The sequence below is a fragment of the Cetorhinus maximus genome, chromosome 2, assembly GCF_964194155.1.
Source record: "Cetorhinus maximus chromosome 2, sCetMax3.hap1.1, whole genome shotgun sequence".
NCBI lineage: Eukaryota > Metazoa > Chordata > Chondrichthyes > Lamniformes > Cetorhinidae > Cetorhinus > Cetorhinus maximus.
The window spans coordinates 17521772-17542494 of NC_135880.1; the positions used below are offsets into that span (position 1 = coordinate 17521772).

Consider the following 20723-nt stretch of genomic DNA (forward strand, 5'->3'; position numbering starts at 1 on the left):
AGACACATTGAGAGACTCCATCAGAAACACACAGATGAAGTTGGAGAGAATGCACAAACCTCCCCCACAACTCATCTACATGACCCTCCAAGCACCACCTGGTCCACATGTGACAGAGTCTTCAGATCATCTTGTCAGCCATCTCAGAACCCACCGAAATGGAGATGACAAGAATGGATGACAAGTCATCCTTGTCAATGTCTTATTAATCACATTGTTAAGATTTAATAGCAATCACATTGTTTAACAGGCGATGGGCATATAAATGGGGATAGCTGGAACACTGTTGTGTTGGAGTGTTGACTGTGAACTAAGTCAATAAACTCTCTCTCCAGCAAAAAAAGCTGATGTGTTTTAACTTCACCAATTGGCCTGGATCTAATTAACATTGGTAGCAGAGGATGGTTGGCCCAAAGGTGAAGAAAGGAAACTTAAGATACCTTTTCCAGACAGAAGATTGTTATAAAAGGTTACTTTTGAAAAAGAATAGCTGCAACCAAATGTAAAGTATCAGGGCTTGATTTTCAACTGTTGTTCTCCTAAGTTGAACCTTATAACCAATGGAAGAATGAAGTGGACATATGAACACTGCTTATGTCCTTACCAAAGAAAAAGCAAGATACGGTTTTGATACTTTTGCTTCCCACCAGCAGCAGGATCAGGTGCAAAGTATTTTCAGAGCTAAAGGCTTATCATTTGGACACTGAGGACGGTTTGGATAATCTCTTAACATTTATGGACAAAAATTATAAGAAAAATGACCTGTTAAATGCATATGAGGCATGGTCAGATTTTGATAAATTTAGAAAGATGGACGGTTATTCCATAGAAGAACATATGGAATTTAACAGATAATTGCAGAAATTCTATTTGGAGATCCCTAATTCAGTGCTTGCCTTCAAATTGTTGGTTTGTGCTAAAGTATTGAAAATGGTTAGGGTCCTGGCCTTGACTGGATTCTCAGAAAGAGATATGCTTTTGGAAAAGATGTTGAAGCTTTTTTTAAAAAAAAATCATTTCCAGCCACTTTCATAGCACCAATGGAACATTCAGCAGTGACACAAAAGATGGAGGATTTGCTGCTGGCAGCATTTCTAGACTGTTTAGATATGGGGCACAAGCATCAATATGCAAGAACCACCACAAAAGGAATGAGGATAGAGATCCTTTTGGTAGCTCTAACAGACAGGAATTGGGTAACTGTGGCAGCAGAATGAACCACATGAATCCGAGGAATGGTAAACAAGTGTATCAGATGTGACTTAAAATAGACTAATTAAGAAGTTTGACTGGACAATTGAACTGGTTGTGCACTCAGACTAGAACTAATGTAGTTATGACGTATTGGAACGGAGTACTATGATGAAATATGCTACCGTTGAGTAAGTTCTGAGAGCCAATAAAACATTAAAGAAATTCAATTTTGAGAAATGCACTCTCATGCTTCCATCCTTGGGTGATCCAGAAGAGAGGTTAGTCATTTTTAGTGGTGCTTCACTTTTCAATCTTCCAGGTGGGTATTCTAGGATAGCAGGGTTTAACATATTCTTGGTGGGAAAGAATAATAAATGTCATTGTCAGGAAGATATAATAATTTTCATAATGTTATTGGAATTTATTGTAAAGTAGAGTAATAGTGGGATATGTGTGTGTGTGTATGTGTGTGTGTTAATTGAATTAAAGGAACTGGTCTGAAGGTTTTGATGTAACAGAAGATAAGCAAGGTGTGAAATGTGAAGTCGCTATACGTAAGTGTAAAAGGAACATTTATATTTTTAAATAAACTAGACTAGCTTGAATTCAAAGAGGGGGTAAAATGTTACACCTAGCCAGGAGAAGTTAAGAAACAGTGTGTTTATTTTTCCCAAAGATTACTGATTAAACTGGTACTATGATAGATTTTATTATTAGAGAGATAAAGTCCAAAGACACAGTGAAATGATGGTAATTTGCATTCAAAGGGGAAAATATGTATAATGGAGAGAAGGTTGTGTGTAAGGGAAGGAATTCTAAGATCTAACAAGTGTGAAAAGCCTCCAGCATCTAAGCCTCAAGCTGCTGTCTACAAGGAACTGAAGCTGAGAAAAACTCACTTTGAATTTGACTGTTCAGGGTATTGTGTGTTACTTTGCCTGGGTCTTTTAAAATCTGTGTCTCACTGTTGCCTTGATAGAGGTGTAACTGGGGTTTAGATTAATTAGGGGATTTAGAAGTTATCATAGTAGTAATTTGTAGGTCTATGTATGTGCTCAAAATCATTTCTTCTATTAATAAAGGTTTAATTTAGCTTTGTAAGAAACCTATAAGACTTGGTGGTCTTATTACTACTAAATTCAAAGCCCGCATCTCAAAATAAGTACAAATTGCAAATAGTTGTGGCAGCTGCTCTCAGTTTTCCTCTGGCATTTAGGCAGCTTGGTATTTCCCATCCGCCTGCCATAACAGTCGTCCATTGGCCTGGGAAGCGAAGAAAATAAGGGTGTTTAAAAGCACCTTAGCTGCTGAAACACTGATGTTAGTAGAAGCCTGGCGGTGTACTTATCTAATATATTGAAGGAAATACTATACAAGGGGCAATATGAGAAAAGCTTGCTCATGGAATGCTATGTAAATAACCATTCTCTTTGGGACAATGTTTATTTGACAAAGGATGTCACTGAAAAAAGGTTGTGTATTGACATTGCCAGCAAAAAGGAAATGTTAGAGAGGTTTCCAAAGTAAAATGACTGGAGGCAAATTGCCAGTTGTCAGGCTGATTTACGAAGGGACGTGCTTGCTCCAAAGAATTTAGATGTACTGGAAGAGGGACACCTTGTGCTATAATGAGGATATGGAAAACTAATATTTTGTTTGATTGCTTTGGAATTATTTATATATTGTAAAGAAGAATTTTTTTTGTTTAAAGAAGGGAGAATGTGTGATTTATTAATGGCTGGTTATAATATAATATGAGTCATAGAAGATGGAAAAATACATAATTTTGTTTTTTTTTCAATTAGCTGCAAGATTGTTCTTGAGCTTTCAAAAATTTGAATGAAAAGACGGGAATCTGTCAATATCTTATTTATCACATTAAGGCTTAAACAATTACCTGTTTAAACAGGTGATGGGTATTTCTACACCTATAAATGGGGATAGCTGGGACACTGATGGGTTCTGTTCACTGTCAACTAAGTCAATAAACTGTCTCTCCAGCACCGGAGTGGATCCAGTTAACAATCCTCTATCCTGAGGAACTGCCTAAGAAGAAGAAGATTGGAAACACCAGCCATTTGATAATTCAGATGCATTACCATCACTGAATACCCCACCATTTAACATCCTGGGTTAACCATAAACTTAACTGGACCACTTACATAAATATTGTGGCTACAAGAGCAAGTCAGAGGCTGGGTATTCTGCAGTGAATAACTCATCTCCTGACCCCCAAAGCCTGTCCGCTATCTATGAGTACAGTTCCAACAACACTTGGAAGCTCAACACCATCCAGGACAAAGCAGCTTGCTTGATTTGCACCCCATTCTCCACCTTAAGCATTCACTCGTTCCACCACAGACGCACACTGCAGTGTGCACCATCTACATGATGTACTGCAGCAATTCACCAAGGCTCCTTCAACAGCACTTTCCAAACCTTTACCCTGTAGCACCTAGAAGGACAAGGGGCAGCAGGTGCATGGACACACTACTGTCTGCAAATTCCACTCTAGGTCACACGCCACCCTGACTTGGAGCTATATCGCCATTCCTTAACTGTCATTGGGTCAGAATCCTTGAACTCCCTCCCTACACCACATGAACTGCAGTGGTTCAAGAAAGTGACTTGCCACCACCTCACCAACAATTAGGGATGAGCATCAAATGCTGGCTTTGCCAGTCATGCCCACATCCCATGAAAGAATAAAGAAAATAAAGCCAATATGTACATAGCAAGGTCCCTCAAACCGTAATGTGTTAATGACTAGATACAGGAAAGTCCCACTGTTCGCGGGGGCTACATTCTCACAAAATCTCGCAAACGGCAAAATCGCGAACAATGAACATGTTTTTCTGTGGGACTCAGTTTCCGCCTGTGCGAGGAGAGCATTGATTTGGGTAGTTACTCTACAGTAATTTGAGGTGCAGTATACGACAAACGGGGGGAGCCTTTGAGCAGTACTGTATATCAGTGAAGATTTCAAAATTGTTCAGGCTTCAGTTCCCAGAATAATAATTGCTTGACCAAACAAAATGCCTCAATGCCGCTTCCTTTTTTAAAAAAAAAAGCGCGTAGGTGAGAAGATGAGCTGCTGTGTCGCCTCTGTGTCAGGAAGCTTCTTCCTGCCTGGATCCACACACTAATGCTCAACACCTGCCAAAAGCCATTTGTTAAAAAAGTCATGTGAGCATCTGTCCATGTCACGTGATCCTGGCATTGGAATGCAACCATTGTAAGGAGGAGAAAATGTGGATGAGTAAACATTACTCATGCGATGGGCGTTGCAGTGTACAAAGCGCGGGTAAGTGAAAACATGAACAATGAAGTCGTGAAAGGTGGGAATTTCCTGTAATCTGTTTTCTACATGTTAGTTGAGGGAGAGTTCCCCTGCTATCCTCCTTGCATCCACCTGAGGAAATAGGGCATCAGTTTAACATCTCCTCCAAAAGACAGTGCCTCCAGTTCACAGTAGGCATCTTTTTAATGCTAAAAGCCTGATATAAAAAGAAAGATGTTGTTGAGGCAATTTCACTATTTAAAAAGGAAGCTAGCTAATTATTTAAAATTGTGTGGATTTATAGTTTGGTCATTGATAGTGCTGGGAGTAAATTTTAAATGATGAGACAAAAGCAGCCCAGAACAATATTAGCAGGACATTTTTTTAAAAAGAGTATTGGTTCCTATGTGATTCTTTCCTCTAGTGATACCACTGCATGAAATGAGGTTCGTGACAATGTTGGTAGTCATGTGATTTTTAGTTCAGCTGTTGCTTTCTTGCCCAAGTCAAAAGATCATGGATCAAGCCCACTCCAGAGATTTGCGCACATATGGTTGGAATTTACACCGAGGGTGGGCTCCCTGCACCCCAGCATAAATGTCGAGAGTGAAACTGCCTCTGCCTGCTTAAATTTTTCAGACGATAGCCCTTTAATTAGTATGAGGGCCGTCCATCTCCAGGGAAGTGCCCTGCCTCATCGAACTGCTGCCAATTGGAGCCCAGCAGCTCTGTGCCACACCAGGTTTGGTGGTTACTGGAGGTATTGCAGGAGGCCCTGGGAAGATGAACCATGGATGCCCCGAAACCCAGGTAAATTCAGATCTTGTTTGGACCGGGCTGACAAGCTGCGGTGTGCAGTGGGGGGAGGCATACAGGTGGCCCATAAAATTCAGCCCATAATCTAAGCTGGCTCTAACACAGTACCTCGTAATAGCTTTTATACAAGAGTAAAATCCGGCCTCTTCCTTTCTGCAATTCCTTCCACAGCAATTCCTGGTTGATATTGTCCAGTACAGCTGTTGAGTTGACCCACTAACAAATGTAATGTATTGATGTGCACTTGTTTTGGAAGTGATTGATATTAATTGTCATGACACAGTCACTTCCTGTGCATAAGATCCCATCAACACTGACCACTGTCACGTATATTTTTTTTAAAAGACTCCCACCTATGTAGCGCCTTTCACGCCTGCACTACTTGCCAGGGTGCTTTACAGCCAATGAAGTCCTTGTGAAATGTGGTCACTGTTTTAATGTAGGAAACGCAGTAGCCACTTTGTGTACAGCAAGATCCCGCAAAATGCACTGCAGTAATGCCCAAGTAATCTGTTTGTGATTTGATGTTTTTAATTCATTTACGGGACATGGGCATCGCTGGCTGGGCCAGCTTTATAGAACAAAGAACAAAGAAAAGTACAGCACAGGAACAGGCCCTTTGGCCCTCCAAGCCTGCGCCGCTCATATTGCCCGTCAACTGAAACATTTTGCCCTTCCGGGGTCCGTGTCCCTCTATTCCCATCCTATTCATGTATTTGTCAAGCTGCCTCTTAAACACCACTATCATACCTGCTTCCACCACCTCCTCTGGCAGCGAATTCCAGGCACTCACTACCCTCTGCGTAAAAAACTTGCCCCACACACCTCCTCTATAGTTTTCTCCTCTCACTTAAATCTATGTCCCCTAGTAATTGACTCTTCCACCCTGGAATTATTGCCCATCCCTTATTGTGGGCTAAATATTGGCCAAGATACCAGGGATAACTCCCCTTATGCTGTAGAATCTTTTACATCCACCCTCAGAGGGTAGGGGAAGCTCCAGTTTAATGTTTCACCTAGAAAGTTGGCATCTCCGACAGTGCCACAGTCCCTCAGTACTGCAGTAGAGCGCCAGCCTTGACTTGTACTCAAGTTGTTGAGTGGGACTTTGATCCACAACCTCCTGACTAAGAGGCAAGAGTGCTGTCAAGTGAGCCACAGATAACACCTAAAATGTAGGTGTCTGTCTTTCCAATTCCCCATTTTGCAGTCGTGTTGTTTTTGGCATTCCGAGCTAGTGCCAATCTTGTTTGTCACAGTGATGCCCCTGTGGTTCTGTTCATTTTCTGAAGTTGACACTTTGGACCAGTCTGAAGGTTCATCAAGAACTGTGCAAACTGGGGACAAAAAAAATTAGCCCTGGCTGAGTACTGCTATAGTCAGTTTCATGTTTATTTTTCCTTACTTGGAAGCTTGTGTACTGGAATCTGGACTGGTCTGAACTAGACTTTTGTATAAACGAGTACAGTACAAGTTCTCCAGCAAGCAGCCCATCCCAATCATCAAAGTACCTCCACTTTTAAACAGAGATTCAAAATGTTAGGCTCCCATCATAACGAGAATATATCACTAACGAAAAAAATCTTTGAAAAAATAATTACAGTGGCAGAAATTATTTTATGCTGAGTATTTTGCTTTTTTTTTTAAGCATAGTTCAGAGGGTGGAACCTTAACTAAATTCTGACCTCGTATCAGATGCTTAATGAATTTCTAATGAATCTCTTGTGACTTTGTAAGAAAAAAATGTAATAACTATCAAGTGACTTTATTGTAATGTAATAGAAAGATTTGGTTCTATTTCTTACTCTTTATTCTCTTCACTGCTGTTGAGAGTTGCATTATGCAGTTGATTTTAGCATTTTACTTCAACTTTCATTTTTTATAGCTCAGTTAACATAAAACAGCCCAAAGCATTTCACAGAGGAGAAATTGATATTGAGCAGAAACAGAAGAGTTGAGAGTATTGTGTCCAGTTCTGGTTGTCACACTTTAGGAAGGATGTGAGAGTCCTTGAGAGGGTGCAGAAAAGATTTACCAGAATTGTTCCAGAGTTGGGGGATTTTAGCTTCAAGGTTAGCCTGGCGAGGCTGGGGTTGTTTTCTTTGAAGCAAAGGAGATTGAAGCAAGGTCTAATAGAGATGTGCAAGATTATGACTGGTTTGGATAATGTAGACAAGGAAAATCAGTTCCCATTAGCTGATGGTACAAGGGCTAGGAGACACAGATTTAATGTTTTGGGCAAGAAACGTGGGGGATGGTGGGGACACAAGGGTGGGGTGGATGTGAGGAAGAGCTTTTTGCAGCAAGTGGTAATGACTTGGAACTTGCTGCCCACGAGGGTGGTGGAAGCAGAGATGGTCAGTGATTTCAAGGGAAATTGGATAGCCACTTGAGGGAAATAAACTTGCAGAGCTACAGGGATAGAGTGAGGAAAGGGACTGACTAGTTTGCTCTGCAGAGAGCTGGCATGGATTCAGTGGGCTGAATGGGCACCTTCTGTGCCTTTATGATTCTGTGACTAAGAGGTGACCTAAAGGGTTTTTTTTTAAAAAGAATCGGCTTGAGCAAGCTTTTAGAGATAAATATACTAATGTGTCTGGAGAGTGATTTGATCACAGTGGGGAAGCACTTCAGCACCTGTCCCACAAGCAGTGCTGGGCTGGGCAATTCCCGCCTACTGCAAGTGTTAGATTTTGGCAGCCATTAAAATTTGAGAAACACATAGCAGGGTGGCGTAATGGTATTGTCACTGGACTGGTATTCCAGAGACCCATGCTGGGAACTTGGGATTGAATCCCACCACAGCAGATGGTGAAATTTGAATTCAATAAAAACCTGGAATTAAAAATCTGATGATGATCACGAAACCCTTGCTGATTGTACACTAATGCCCCTTTAGGGAAGGAAATCTGCTGTCCTTACTAGGTCTGGCCTACATGTGACTCCAGACCCACAGCACAGATAGGGTAGACAGGAACGTACTTTTCCCCTAGGTGGAGGGATCAATAACCAGGGGGCATAGATTTAAGGTAAGGGGCAGGAGGTTTAGAGGGGATGTGAGGAAGAATTTTTTTCACCCAGAGGGTGGTGGGAATCTGGAACTCACTGCCTGAAAGGGTGGTAGAGACATTTAAGAAGTATTTGGATGTGCACTTGCGACACCATGGCATACAAGGCTATGGGCCTAGTGCTGGAAAATGGGATTAGAATAGTTAGGTACTTGTTTGACCGGCGCAGACTCAATGGGCCAAAGGGCCTTTTTCTGTGCTGTAGACCTCTATGACTCTTAAATGCCTCTGAATGATAGACAATAAATGCTGGCCCACATCCCATGAAAGAATATATAAGAAAAAAATCCCTGGCCCACCTTCCAAAGTGGTATACTAGATTTCCCCCCCCCCCCTCCCCCCCACTCATGCTGTCGTTGTGGGATGAAGGAGAGGTGATTAAAACTCACTTGTGTTTATGAAAATAAATGCTGCCAATGCACAGCAGCCCCATGATCCTCTTATCAGAACCAGAAAAAGTCTCCATCAGAATCACTCACCTGCCTTTTATCTTTTTTTATTACCAAGTTGAGCTTTGATCCACTGTAATGTCAAAAGCAGAATGATAATCTGGGTGTAGTAAATCCAAGTACTATGCAGCAAGAGTGTTTCGAATTAGGCAACACAAGCCACAGTACCATAGCACCCCTGTATAATAGATGTGCCAAAATGCAAAACTATAGTGTTACCTCATTTGTTTTTCTTCTCCTGTGTAGAAAGGAAATTGCAAGGTTATATAAAGTTGAGGTTGCAAGAACTGTATATCTGTATTTGTCAGCTCTGCCTAGGCTATTGTGCGAATATTTTCCTTCTTTTAGACTTTTCTCCCCGCCCTCTCAGAAACCCTGGTTTTGCGACCTTGAACATGTAATTTGGAATTACCTAAAGCTGTCATAGTTTTGATTTCTAAATGTTATTGAGTACAGCCATTGACCATAAGACTGGTGCGTATAGAGACTTCTTTAAGCATTTTTTAACACCCCTTGCACTGTTAACTCATTAAAAACAAAATTGTTTAGAATGAAACATGATTGGCAAATTAGCACAGTATATGGGTAGACCTGACATAAGCAGCAAATGTCTGACCTCACTTATGTAAAACATTGCTATTTTGTGGGGCAGAGTGCGGTGTTAAATGTAATTTACCCTTCATCACTCTGAATTTTCTTCCAAGCTGGAAGAAAGTGGTGTAACTTGGTGTAAAACGGTGTACTTTGTTCAAATTTTACACCCTCTCTTCCCCTGAAGGTGCTGACTTTTGTCAGGGTGCACTACCAAAAACAGCCCTCTCTCTTGAGAGAGGAATCGGAACCATATCCAGTACTTTCCTCACCCAAATTCTTCACATGCACAGACTAAACACAGAGGAAGCCATGGTGTTAAGTTTGAGACACTGTTGAAAATGCAGTCCCTGGCTACAGCTGTTTCATAGGTAGCAAGTGTTTGTAACTAAATCATCTGGGCCAAGCAGCTTCAGTATAATAATATATGTAATGTTATTGCATTGCAGGTTTAGCTTTATAAATGTTCTTTAATTTTGCACAATATTAAGATTTTTATTCTTTCATGAGATGTGGGCGACGCTGGCAAAGCCAGCATTTGTTGCCCTTGAGAAGGTGGTGAGCCACCGCCTGATATCTGTCCACCTGAAACATCTCATAATGCCTTTCGGTGTATTTTATATTGTTCAAGATTACTTTCTGCTAAACAGTCATTTAATAGGTAATAGTGCTAACAATCCATACTGCATGCACAAATAAATGAAAGAAAACCAAGATGTAAACCTAAAAAAATGTACAAGAGAAACAAAAACCACAGCACAGCAGCTTTAGAGAGAATATTTAAAATACTGCAGTTAGTTTTTGCCACAGTTGAAGGAGACTAAGAAGGTAATTTAAGGCAAATTCCTTTTGATCGTTTGATGACAGTGGTCCTGCCAAAAACTCAGCATTGTCAGTTCTGCCAGTGATTTACAAACTTGAACAGCGAGCACAAAACTTACCTGTTTCGTTTAGTCCTTATCTGACCGACTGAGGCTGATCATTCCTGTTAAGTTCTATTAGTTTGGAATGGGGACACTGGAGTATATTTGTGCACTGCGACAGTTGAAAAACTAGCTGGAGGTCTGAACCCAAATCTGTTCCAATTATGGAGGAAGCCTGCTGAACTAATCACTTTGGAGGAGGGGGGATCAGGCGGGGGTGCAGGAAGCTAATGAAAAAAAAATCACCTCAGTTCTAAAACAGGTGACTTGTTACAATATATATGCCAAACTGGAGACGCACAACAAGCTGCCCAACAGGTTGAAAATTCCACCACCCCACACACATGGCTGACAGCATTGATAATTCCCAGAATGGACACATATAGCCGATTTGCCGTCTCGTCTGCAATAAATGCAGTGGGATGCGGGCGTATCATGATGAGCTGCAGGGGGAAAAAAACGAAGTATAAAAGAAAATGCCATTTGTAGTAGTTGTAGATTTAGAACTTACTGAAGGATGTATGCGAGTGCTGAAGAGATTTATTTCCTATGGCTGCCTCTGGAGAATACAGCAAGGACTTGTATTTATATAGTTCCTTTTGTGACCGTAGGATGTTACAAAGCATTTTACAGCCACTTTGTAGAAGAAAAGGCACCGTTGTAATGTAAGAATTGTGGCAGCCAAATGCTGCATCAGCTAGCTCTCTCATTCACCTGGTAATCTGTTTTAGTGATGTTGGTTGAGGGACAGATGTTGGCTAGGGCACTGCGAGAACTTCTTTTAAATAATGCCACGGAATCTACCACGTTCACTGGCAGCTTAGATGGGGTTTTGGTTCAACAACTTATCCAATAGACAGCACCTCCTGACTCTATAGCACTCCTCAGTATGGCGAGCCTATAGTATGTGCTCAAGCCTCTAGGGTGGGAAATGAACGCACAACCTTCCTATTCGGAGTAGAGAGTTATGCTGTTGAATGCCGCACCTGCACAGCCACCCCTACACGGTCATAAATTTTTACACTCTCTTTTGTGCATTTTCCAGCATTAGGGATCCTACTGTAATGTTGTCTTTCAAACCAATTTTGCCTGGAATGATTATGAATGTTAACAACTCTAAACATAAAAGTTGATTTGATGCAGCTTTACGTGGTAAAGCTAAAATATCATCCTCTGTTAAAATGGCAGATCAAACATTTATACTGTATCAGTGATAAACACCAAGAATAATTTCCACCTTCCCAAATGTTTTCCTGCAGTGAAAATAATAATAATTACAAGAAAAGAAATACACAAAAATATGTTTTGTGAAACAAGCTGGAAAAGCATAAATTGGTGCTGTTAGATGGATGGGATGGGGCTTTGCAAACACTCTTCGTAGTTATAAATGCCACTTCTCACAATTCCCTGTGCACGTTGACCACTCTAATATGGATGGTCTGAGCACTTGCCCCAGTTTCTACACCGTAATAAAGAAACCTCAACCATCCTTGTAAAGCAACCGAAAACAGCTTTCTAAATTTCAGAACCAAACTGTCATTGCAACTCAACTTTCACAAAAAAGCCAGTGATCCGCTTCATGAAGCCATGAAGTAAAATCATAAAAATAAAATGTCACTTTCTTTTCAGTTAAGTAAAACTCAATATCTCTCATTTCCAAGCCTTCACAAATCTACAAGCACAGTGACAGGAATTCTCAAATAAAGCTGGCTAATTTAATTCACATCAGAGACAATGCTCTTTGTCTGTGTAACTTCCTCTAGCCCTACAATCCTTCAAGATCTCTGTGCTCCTCCAATGCTGGCCTCTTGTGCACCTCTGATTTGCATCACTCCTCCATTGGTGGCCAGGCCTTCAGCTGCCTAGGCCTAGACTTGGAATTTCCTCCCTAAATCCTGTGTTCCTCATCTTCCTCCTTTTAAGACCTTCCTTAAAACCTTTGACCAATCTTTTGGTCACCTGTCCTAATATCTCTATGGAGCTCAGTGTCAAATTTTGCCTGATAATGTTCCTATGAAACATCTTAAGTTAAAGTTTTTGTACAAATGAACTTTATCTTTTTCAAAGAAAAATAGCTGTAACATGTTCTGAAGAAAATAAACTTTGACACAAGATAACAATTAAGCATACATTGCTCAGTTTTTTTTTGCTGTTGAGGAAAATTAGGATATTTTTAAGAATTGTGTTTTAGCAGCTTATTGGTCACATGTAACTAGTTTGGGGAAAAATACTTGAAGGGCTGCCCCAAAAGGTTTCGCTAGATTGTGCTGGTTTTTTCAGCTCAGCTCACCTGAAATTGACAATCCCAGTGCCAGAGATCAAGGAATTATGTCCAGAATGCATAGCATTTCCACGATCTTTTCCACTCATTGATAAAACATCGCACTGGGAGCTGATCCCACCCACAAATCTGGACACGTCGCAGATCAAATCGTGGTGAGTTTCTGCTAACTGTGCCTGTTTATAAGCCTTTAGGGAGGCTCTTAAAATTATAGCTTTTTAGGTGCAAGAACACTAGTAATCATACAGCATGATAAAAGCTTTCAAATATTAAAAATATTGATTTACTCTACAGCAATGAAACTGGTAAATGGTTGTCATTTTCAGTTACTCAGGTGGTAGCTGATTAAGAATACTTAATTTTTGTGAAAGACCCGTTTTCAATTACAATAATAAAAGTTCACTCTTACTATAACAAAGATAACCTCTGATGCAAATTTTTTTTAAAGATTTTGTTATAAAATGTAACCTGATTGTGCTGATTCACAGTAGATTTTATGTTCAGAAATACACATTAGTTTGTGCCAAAAAGTGAACAAAAAAAATGTGCAATTTGTGCTCTGATTGTGGCCAAAGCAGCAATAACAACTTGCACTTGTATAGCGCCTTTTAACATAACAAAACATCCCAAGGCATTTTACAAAGGCATGTATAAAACAAAATATGACACAGAACCACATTCGGACAAAGGACTGAAAACTTGGTCAAAGAGAGAGGCTTTAGGAGTGTCTTAAAGGATGAAAGTGAGTTAAAGGTGAAATGGTTTAGTGAGGGAATTAGGGCCAAGGCAGCTAGCACAGCCACCAGTAGTGGAGCAATTAAAATCTGGGATGCTGTGGAGGCTGAAATTAGAAAAATGCAGATATCTCTGAAGGTTGTCGGGCTGGAGGAGATTACTGAAATAGGTAGAAGTCAGTATGGAGCAATTTTGAAAACCAGGATGAGAATTTTAAAATCAAGGCATTGAGAGGCAATGTAAGTCAGCGAACAGCAGAGTGATAAGTGAACGACATTTGGCGACAGTTAGGACATGGCAACAGAGCTTTAGATAACCTCAAGTTTACAGAGGGTCCAATATCGGAGGCTGGCCAGGAGTGTATTAGAATGGTCAAGTCTGGAGGTAATAAAGGCATGGGTGTGGGATTCAGCAACAGATGAGCTGAGGCAAGGGCAGAGTCGGACGATGTTACAAAGATGGAAGTAGGCAGTCTTGGTGATGGCATGGCTATGTGGTTGGAAACTTGTCTCTGGATCAAATATGACATGAAGGTTGCAAAGAGTCTGGTCCAACCTTGAGACAGTTGCCAGAGAGAGGGATGAAATTGCTGGCGAAGGAATGGAATTTGTGGCATGGACCAAAGACAATAGCTTCAGTCTTCCCAATATTTAATAGAAGGAAATTTCTGTTCATCCAGTACAGGATGGCAGATAAGCAGTCTGACAATTTAGAGGGGTCGAGAGAGGTGGTGGTAAAGTACGCTGGGTGTCATCTGCTTACATGTGGAAAATCAATGTTGTATTTTTAGATGATGTCACCAAGGGGCAGCACGTGGACGCAAAATAGGAGGGGCCCAAGAATAGATCAAAGGGGACCATAGAGGTAATTGTGCGGTAATAGGAAGAGAAACCCATGATAGTTATTCCTTGGCTATAATTAGACAGAGAAGAATGGAACCAGGCAGATGCAGTACCACCCAGCTGTATTTCCAGTGGAGAAGTGTTGGAGGAGTAAGGTGTGATCAATTCTGTCAGTTTGTCTTTATCACAGTCACATCGGATGTCATTTATGACTTTGATAAGAGCCGTATGAGCTTATTATTATCATCTTCGAGAATGGTGGAGCAGGCTCGAAGGGCTGAATGGCCTCCTCTTGTTCCTAAGTCCTATGTTCCTATGTTTGCTGCTGTGGCAGGGATGCAAACCTGATTGGAGGATTCAAACATGCAGTTCCAGGGAAGCTGGACATGAATTTGGGAGGCAACAACATGTTCAAGGACTTTTAGAGAGGAAAGGGAGGTTGAAGGTGGGGCAGAAATTTGCAAGCATGGAGAGGTCAAGCATTGTTTTTTTTCAGTAGAGTGGAAAGTGTATATCAAACAGCAGGTCTTGGTACTAGTTCTTCCTTCCACGTTTGGTTATGTAGAACCTTGAGTCAAATATTTTAGAAGGAGCTGCTGGTTTTGTGCAGCTTTCTGTTTCCCCTACCATTGATGTGATTTGCCCATATTGATGGGTACCAATCTCATTGAAAGAAAGTGGATTGTTTTTTTTGACGAAAGGCTGTAAAAGTGGACTTAAAAAGTTAACTGTTGTAATGTTGCAAACCTGCGTATAAAAACATTCTTGTACATTTAAAGATCTAGTTAGATATTGCCTACCCCATATATGCCAACTGTTATAGAATCTGTTTGTTTTAATGCCGCAAAATTGCATTTTATTTATGCTTGTTGGAATTTTGGGTTTAGCTTGTACTGTAGTTCTAATGGTAGAGAACCAGAGGCAATGAAAAGGAAAAATTTGCAGGGCAATGAAGAAAGGGCAGAGGAGCGAAACCAGTTGGATAGCTCTTTCAAAGCACCAACACAGATTTGATGGGCCAATTACCCTCCTTCTGTATCGCATAGTTCCATGAGAATTAGGTTGAAAAATCTTGATTATGAGTTGGCAAAACAGAATGCTTCGAATTTACTCTTTGAGCAATGAAATCATGTTAAAATGACATCCTCTAAAGCTTTTTTAAAGCTATATCTGCCTGATGTTCTTCATTCGTGAAAAATATCTTTGATATTGTTTTTAATATTTTGATAGCATTCTTTCCATGGTGGGAATTGTTGTGTCTTTCCTGATCCTTCCCCAAAGAATGGGTTCTTTTCCTGCTTTATGCATGGGGTTTCCAACCCTTTCTTGTATTATACACACACAATCCATTGATTTAATAAGAAGCTTTGCAATTCCTTCTGCAGCAGGGAGCATTCAAGCATTTTGTCTTTGTGGACCACATGGATGTGTATCATGGAACCTTGTGGGCCATATATACCGTATAAATCAGTGTTCCCAAATTATATACTAGTGATCTGACTTAGTACTGTAATCTCATTGATCACGAGTAGCCTTTTCCAAGAATTCAGACTCAAAATTCAAACTGAAAACCGGAAAGTAAGCATAAGTGCAAAATGAACTGACTCTTGAGTATTAGCAGCTGGTTAGCTGAAATTCAGAAATCACAAGGGGCACAGCCTGAGATTTCAACATCCTTTGTTTTACACCATCTCTTATTCTGTATATATTAGTTTTTTTGAAACCATATGTTATTAATATTCTTGTTATCTGTTTACCCTTTAGCCCGGAAGAGATATCAACAACCATCTGCCAAATGTTGGAGATAATGGACATGCTGTGAATAAATTCCAGCCTGTTGTCCCTTGGCCTCAGGTTGAAGGAGTAGAAGTGGACCTAGAATCTATTCGACTGAAAAATAAAAATGCAGCACAACAAGGTGTTGCTGCCAATAACCAACAAAATGCAATACAGAAACAGTATGTTACTTTCAGACCCCAGAAAAATGCTTACTCTGATCCAGTGTTGAGGAATGGTGTTCTGGGGAACTTTGAGTCCAAAGAGCCAGAACCTCAAGGTGTTGTCGATGGTCCTGGAGAAGGCGCAAAACCTTTTGTATTGGGTCCTGAATATAAAGACACTGTGCAAGCAAGTATCAAGGAGTTTGGTTTCAACATGGTGGTCAGTGATATGATCTCGCTGGATCGAACGATCAATGATCTGAGACATGAAGAGTAAGTGTGTGGATGTGAGATTGTGTTACTCTGTTTATGCTGAGAATTATGAGTCTTTCCACTTCCATCTTGTTGCATTTTCTCCACTTTATTCCCTGCGCTGGACAGGGGACAACAGCTCTATATAGAACCTTGCTCTATTGCCAGTTCTTGATGTGCAAGTGTTGGCATACTGTTTGGCTGTTGAGTGTCACTGCTGAGCATCACCTGCCTTTGCTCAGTTCTTATTCTAGCTTTCCAGTGGCTGTTGATTAGAGATGGGGAATGGGAATCCTAGCACTCTTTCTACCCACCTATGGTTAAAGAAACCAACTGGATTGCTTCTGTCACTGTCCAGCTGAAATCAGTTAATTCAGGATAGATGAGGAATTGATCCTGTGTGTGTGTAACTCAGCCTTTCTGTGCTGCCAGCAAGTCAATTTTGTGTGACGTGCGTCTTGTTGCAGATGTCTTTAGCTGTAGCCTGCTGTGATACTGTGAAAAGGATTAGCTGTTATAAGTGTATTGTTGTGTTCATGTACTGTAGCTCTATTGTTACTACAGACAGTGCAGGTCTTGTTTTTTTCTAATATATAAATGCTAAAGATTTCTACAGACTGGAGCTTTCAGTTGTAAATTTACAAGAAAATTGCAGTTTTGGGATGGAATCTCGGAATGACTTGCTGTGTGAAACACTCAATATTCTTAAGATTGAGAATCCAGTGGTTGAGTACTAATATCTTCAAAAGATAAAGGACATTGTCTAATAAACCAGAAAAGTAGGGATAATTTTTCCACATAGTTTTAAGTAAGATTAGTTTTTGCTTTCCCGACCCCTTCCCAGAGTGCCTCATCATCGATCTACTCCAACAAGCTTTCCCCCAACCCGTGAAAAAACTGCTGATCATCTGTACTCAGCAAGCTTTTCTCTGAACTAATTTAAGAGCCTGGAATTTGGTTTGCACTAATATATTATTTTAAATAAAGGAAAATTACCACCGCTGTAAATGGTAAAAGCAACAGCAAGAGATTCTTCCGGTATTATACAGTAAGAAAGCTACCAAAGAATTGAGCTTTCAGGATGCAGCCAAAATTGGCACTGAGATGACCTATAAATAGTTGACACATTTAACATTTTTTCGAGAAAGCATTTTATAGTAACACCCACTGTAAAAGCTTCTACAAATACACTGAAAGGATGTCTGTGTCATTATAATGAAGATCCTAGGCAGGCTTAAAGAACACACAACAAATGATGGACTCATACTGCAGAGAAGGTCATTCAGGCCATCCTGTCCCTTCCAGCTCTATGAAAGAGCTATCCAATTAGTCCCACTCCCCATCTACAAACTTCTCCTTCTCAAATATATATCCAATTCCTTTTCAAATGTTGCTATTTATTGGCTTCCATCACCTGTTCAGGCAGAGCATTCCAGAAAAAAACGTCTCCGTGTTTAAACAAAGTTCTCCTCATTTACCTCTCTCTCTCTCTTGCCAATTATCTTAAACCTATGCCCTCTGGTAACTTAATACTCCTGCCAATGCAAACAGTTTTCCCTTATCTACTCTATTAAAACACCATTATCAATAGTGTTATTCATGGCCCAATTGATAGCATTCTTGTCTCTTGATCACAAGATCAAGTCCCGCTCCAGGGCTTGAATACAAAAGTCAAAGTTGACGCACCAGTGCAGTACCGAAGGAGTGTTGCACTGTCAGAGATGCTGTTTTTTCGGATGAGAATTTAAACTCCCTGCTTGTGTGAATGTAAAAGACCTCATGGCACTGTTTCGAAGAAGAGCAGGGGAGTTATGCCCAGTGTCCTAGCCAATGGTTTATCCCTCAATAAACATCAAAAAAACAGATTAGCTGCTCATTATCATATTGCTGTTTGTGGGTGTTTGCTGTGTGCATATTGGCCTCTGCATTTCCTACATTACGCCAGTGACTGCACTTCACTTCAAAAAGCCCTTCATTGACTGTAAAACATTTTGAAATGTGTGGTGGTCATGGAAGGCACTATATAAATCCAAGTTCTTCTTTTTTCCTTCTGATAAATATTGTCTGTTGCTGTAGATTTTTTTCCCTAATTTTCAAATTACTGATAGTCACGAGGAAGCATATGAATGCCAGAGGAGGTCATCTAGACACAGGCCTGTGCTGTCCGTCCTATTTTTAATTTTTCATAGGATGTGGGCGCCACTGGCTAGGCCAGCATTTATTGCCCATCTCTAATTGCTCTTGAGAAGTTGGTGGCGAGTCACCGCCTTGAACTGCTGCACTCCATGTGGTGTAGGTACATACACTGTCGGGAGATGAGCTTGAGATTTTGACTCAATGACCGTGAAGGAACGGTGATATATGGTGATACAGTTCCAAGTCAGGATGGTGTGTGTCTTGGAGGGGAACTTTCAGGTGGTGGTGTCCTCATATATCTGCTTCCCTTGTTTTACACGGGAGAAGTTGCAGGTTTGGGAGGTGCTGTCGAAGGAGCCTTGGTGAGTTGAGTTGCTGCAGTGCCTCTTGTATATGATGCACACTGCTGCCGCTGTGCCCCCCAGTGACGGAGGGAGTGATTATTTAAGGTGGTGAATGGGAAGCCAGTTAAGCAGGCTGCTTTGTCCTGGACCATGTTGAGCTTCTTGAGTGTTGTTGGAGCTGCACTTATCCAGGCTCCACTCATCATCACACTCCAGACTTGTTCCTTGTAGATCGTGGACAGGCTTTGGGGAATTGGGAATTGAGTTACTCACTGCAGATTTCCCAGCCTTTGACATGTTCCTGTAGCCACAGTGTTTATATGGCTGGTCCAGTTAAGTTTCTGGTCAATGGTAACCCCCAGGATGTTGATAATGGGGGATTCAACAATAGTTACGCTGTTGAATGTCATGGGGGATGGTTAAATTCTCCCTTGTTGGAAAATATCGTTGCCTGGCACTTGTTGGTCCAAGCCTGAATTTTGTCTGGGTCTCACTGCACATGGACACTGACTTACAGTATCAGACATCAGGTGACTTGTGGCAGACATTTTTGATCAGTATCTTTTCTAATTTTTTTTTGAAAACGGGTTTTCTTTAGACAGTTCAATATGTCTGTGGTTGGCTGGTGATGATGTAGGAAGATCTCACTCAGTCACAGCTTCCTGTCGTAGTGACAAAGTATTATCCTTTCTTAAATGTGGAGACCAGACGTGTGGTCTCACCAACATTCTGGACAATTGTAACAAGATTTCTTTATTCTTGTACTCCAATCCCTTTGTAATAAAGACCAACATGCCTTCCTAATTGCTTGCTGCACCTGATTGCTAACTTTCTGCTTTCCTTGTGCAAGCACATCCAAGTATAATTGAACATTTCTCTCCCACCTCGCTCATGCCTGTTCCAAGCTCATTTTGTCCATGAGATCTACTTTTTTGCTTCATTCTCAATAAATTGGTGACCTACTAACTTCCTTTCTGAACCCCCAAGCAAGATGATGTTGTAAATGGTTCCCTGTTCAGATTCTGTTTACCTCACTACTCTCAAAACCAACCCTTGATCCCTCTATCTATCCTCATGAACTCACTCCATTTCTAGACTCCCTTCACACTCCTTGAAAACTTTGTTGCCTCCCGAATTCTTGATGACCTTTCTAGTAATTCCATGTTCAAATCTCTTCAATAAAGTATCTGTCCTTTCCACAGCACCAAAATGGCCCTAACCAAATCACAAATGACATCATCTAGAACCATGACCTCCTCGACCTCTCTCCAATCTTTGACATGGTCAAACACATCATCTCATTCCTCTTTCAGTACCTACCTGTCTTCTCATGATCTGCTCAGAGCCCTTTCTTGATTCCACTCTGGTCGCAGCTTGAGCATTACACACATAGAATTCACAACACAGAAACAGGCCACTTGGGCCAATCGGTCTGTGCTGATGCTCCACACACGCCTCCTCCCACCCTACATCTAACACTACCTCCTTATCCTTCTATTCCTTTCTCCCTCATATATTTACCTAGATTCCCTTTAAAGGCATCCATGATATTTGCCTAGGCTACTTCATGTGGTAGCAGATTCCACATTCTAACCACTCTCTGGCTAAAAAGGCTCCTCGTGATTTCCTAATGGATTTGTTAGTGATGATATATTTATGGTCCCTAGTTTTGGACTCCTCTACAAGTGGGAAACATCATCTGTCTGCCTTTTCAAACCCTTTCATAAGTTTAAAGACCTGTTAAGTCACCCCTTAGCCCTATCTCTTCTAGAGAAAGGACTATGTAGCCTATTTAATCTTTCACAATAGTTATAACCTTTCAGTTCTGGTATTATCGTCCTTGTAAATCTTTTTTACGTTTTCGCCAGTGTC

The 20723-nt window shown here is 40.8% G+C and overlaps 1 protein-coding gene across 2 annotated transcripts in view; it reads left to right on the plus strand.

Annotated features, from left to right (window-relative positions):
- galnt7 (UDP-N-acetyl-alpha-D-galactosamine: polypeptide N-acetylgalactosaminyltransferase 7) overlaps nucleotides 1-20723 on the plus strand; it is a 138321-nt gene that overhangs the window by 20524 nt on the left and 97074 nt on the right. For both annotated transcript variants that reach the window (XM_078561451.1, XM_078561442.1), the window contains exon 2: nucleotides 15944-16392. In XM_078561451.1, the coding sequence (XP_078417577.1) occupies nucleotides 15944-16392 (449 nt within the window). The remainder of the gene's footprint in view (nucleotides 1-15943; nucleotides 16393-20723) is intronic.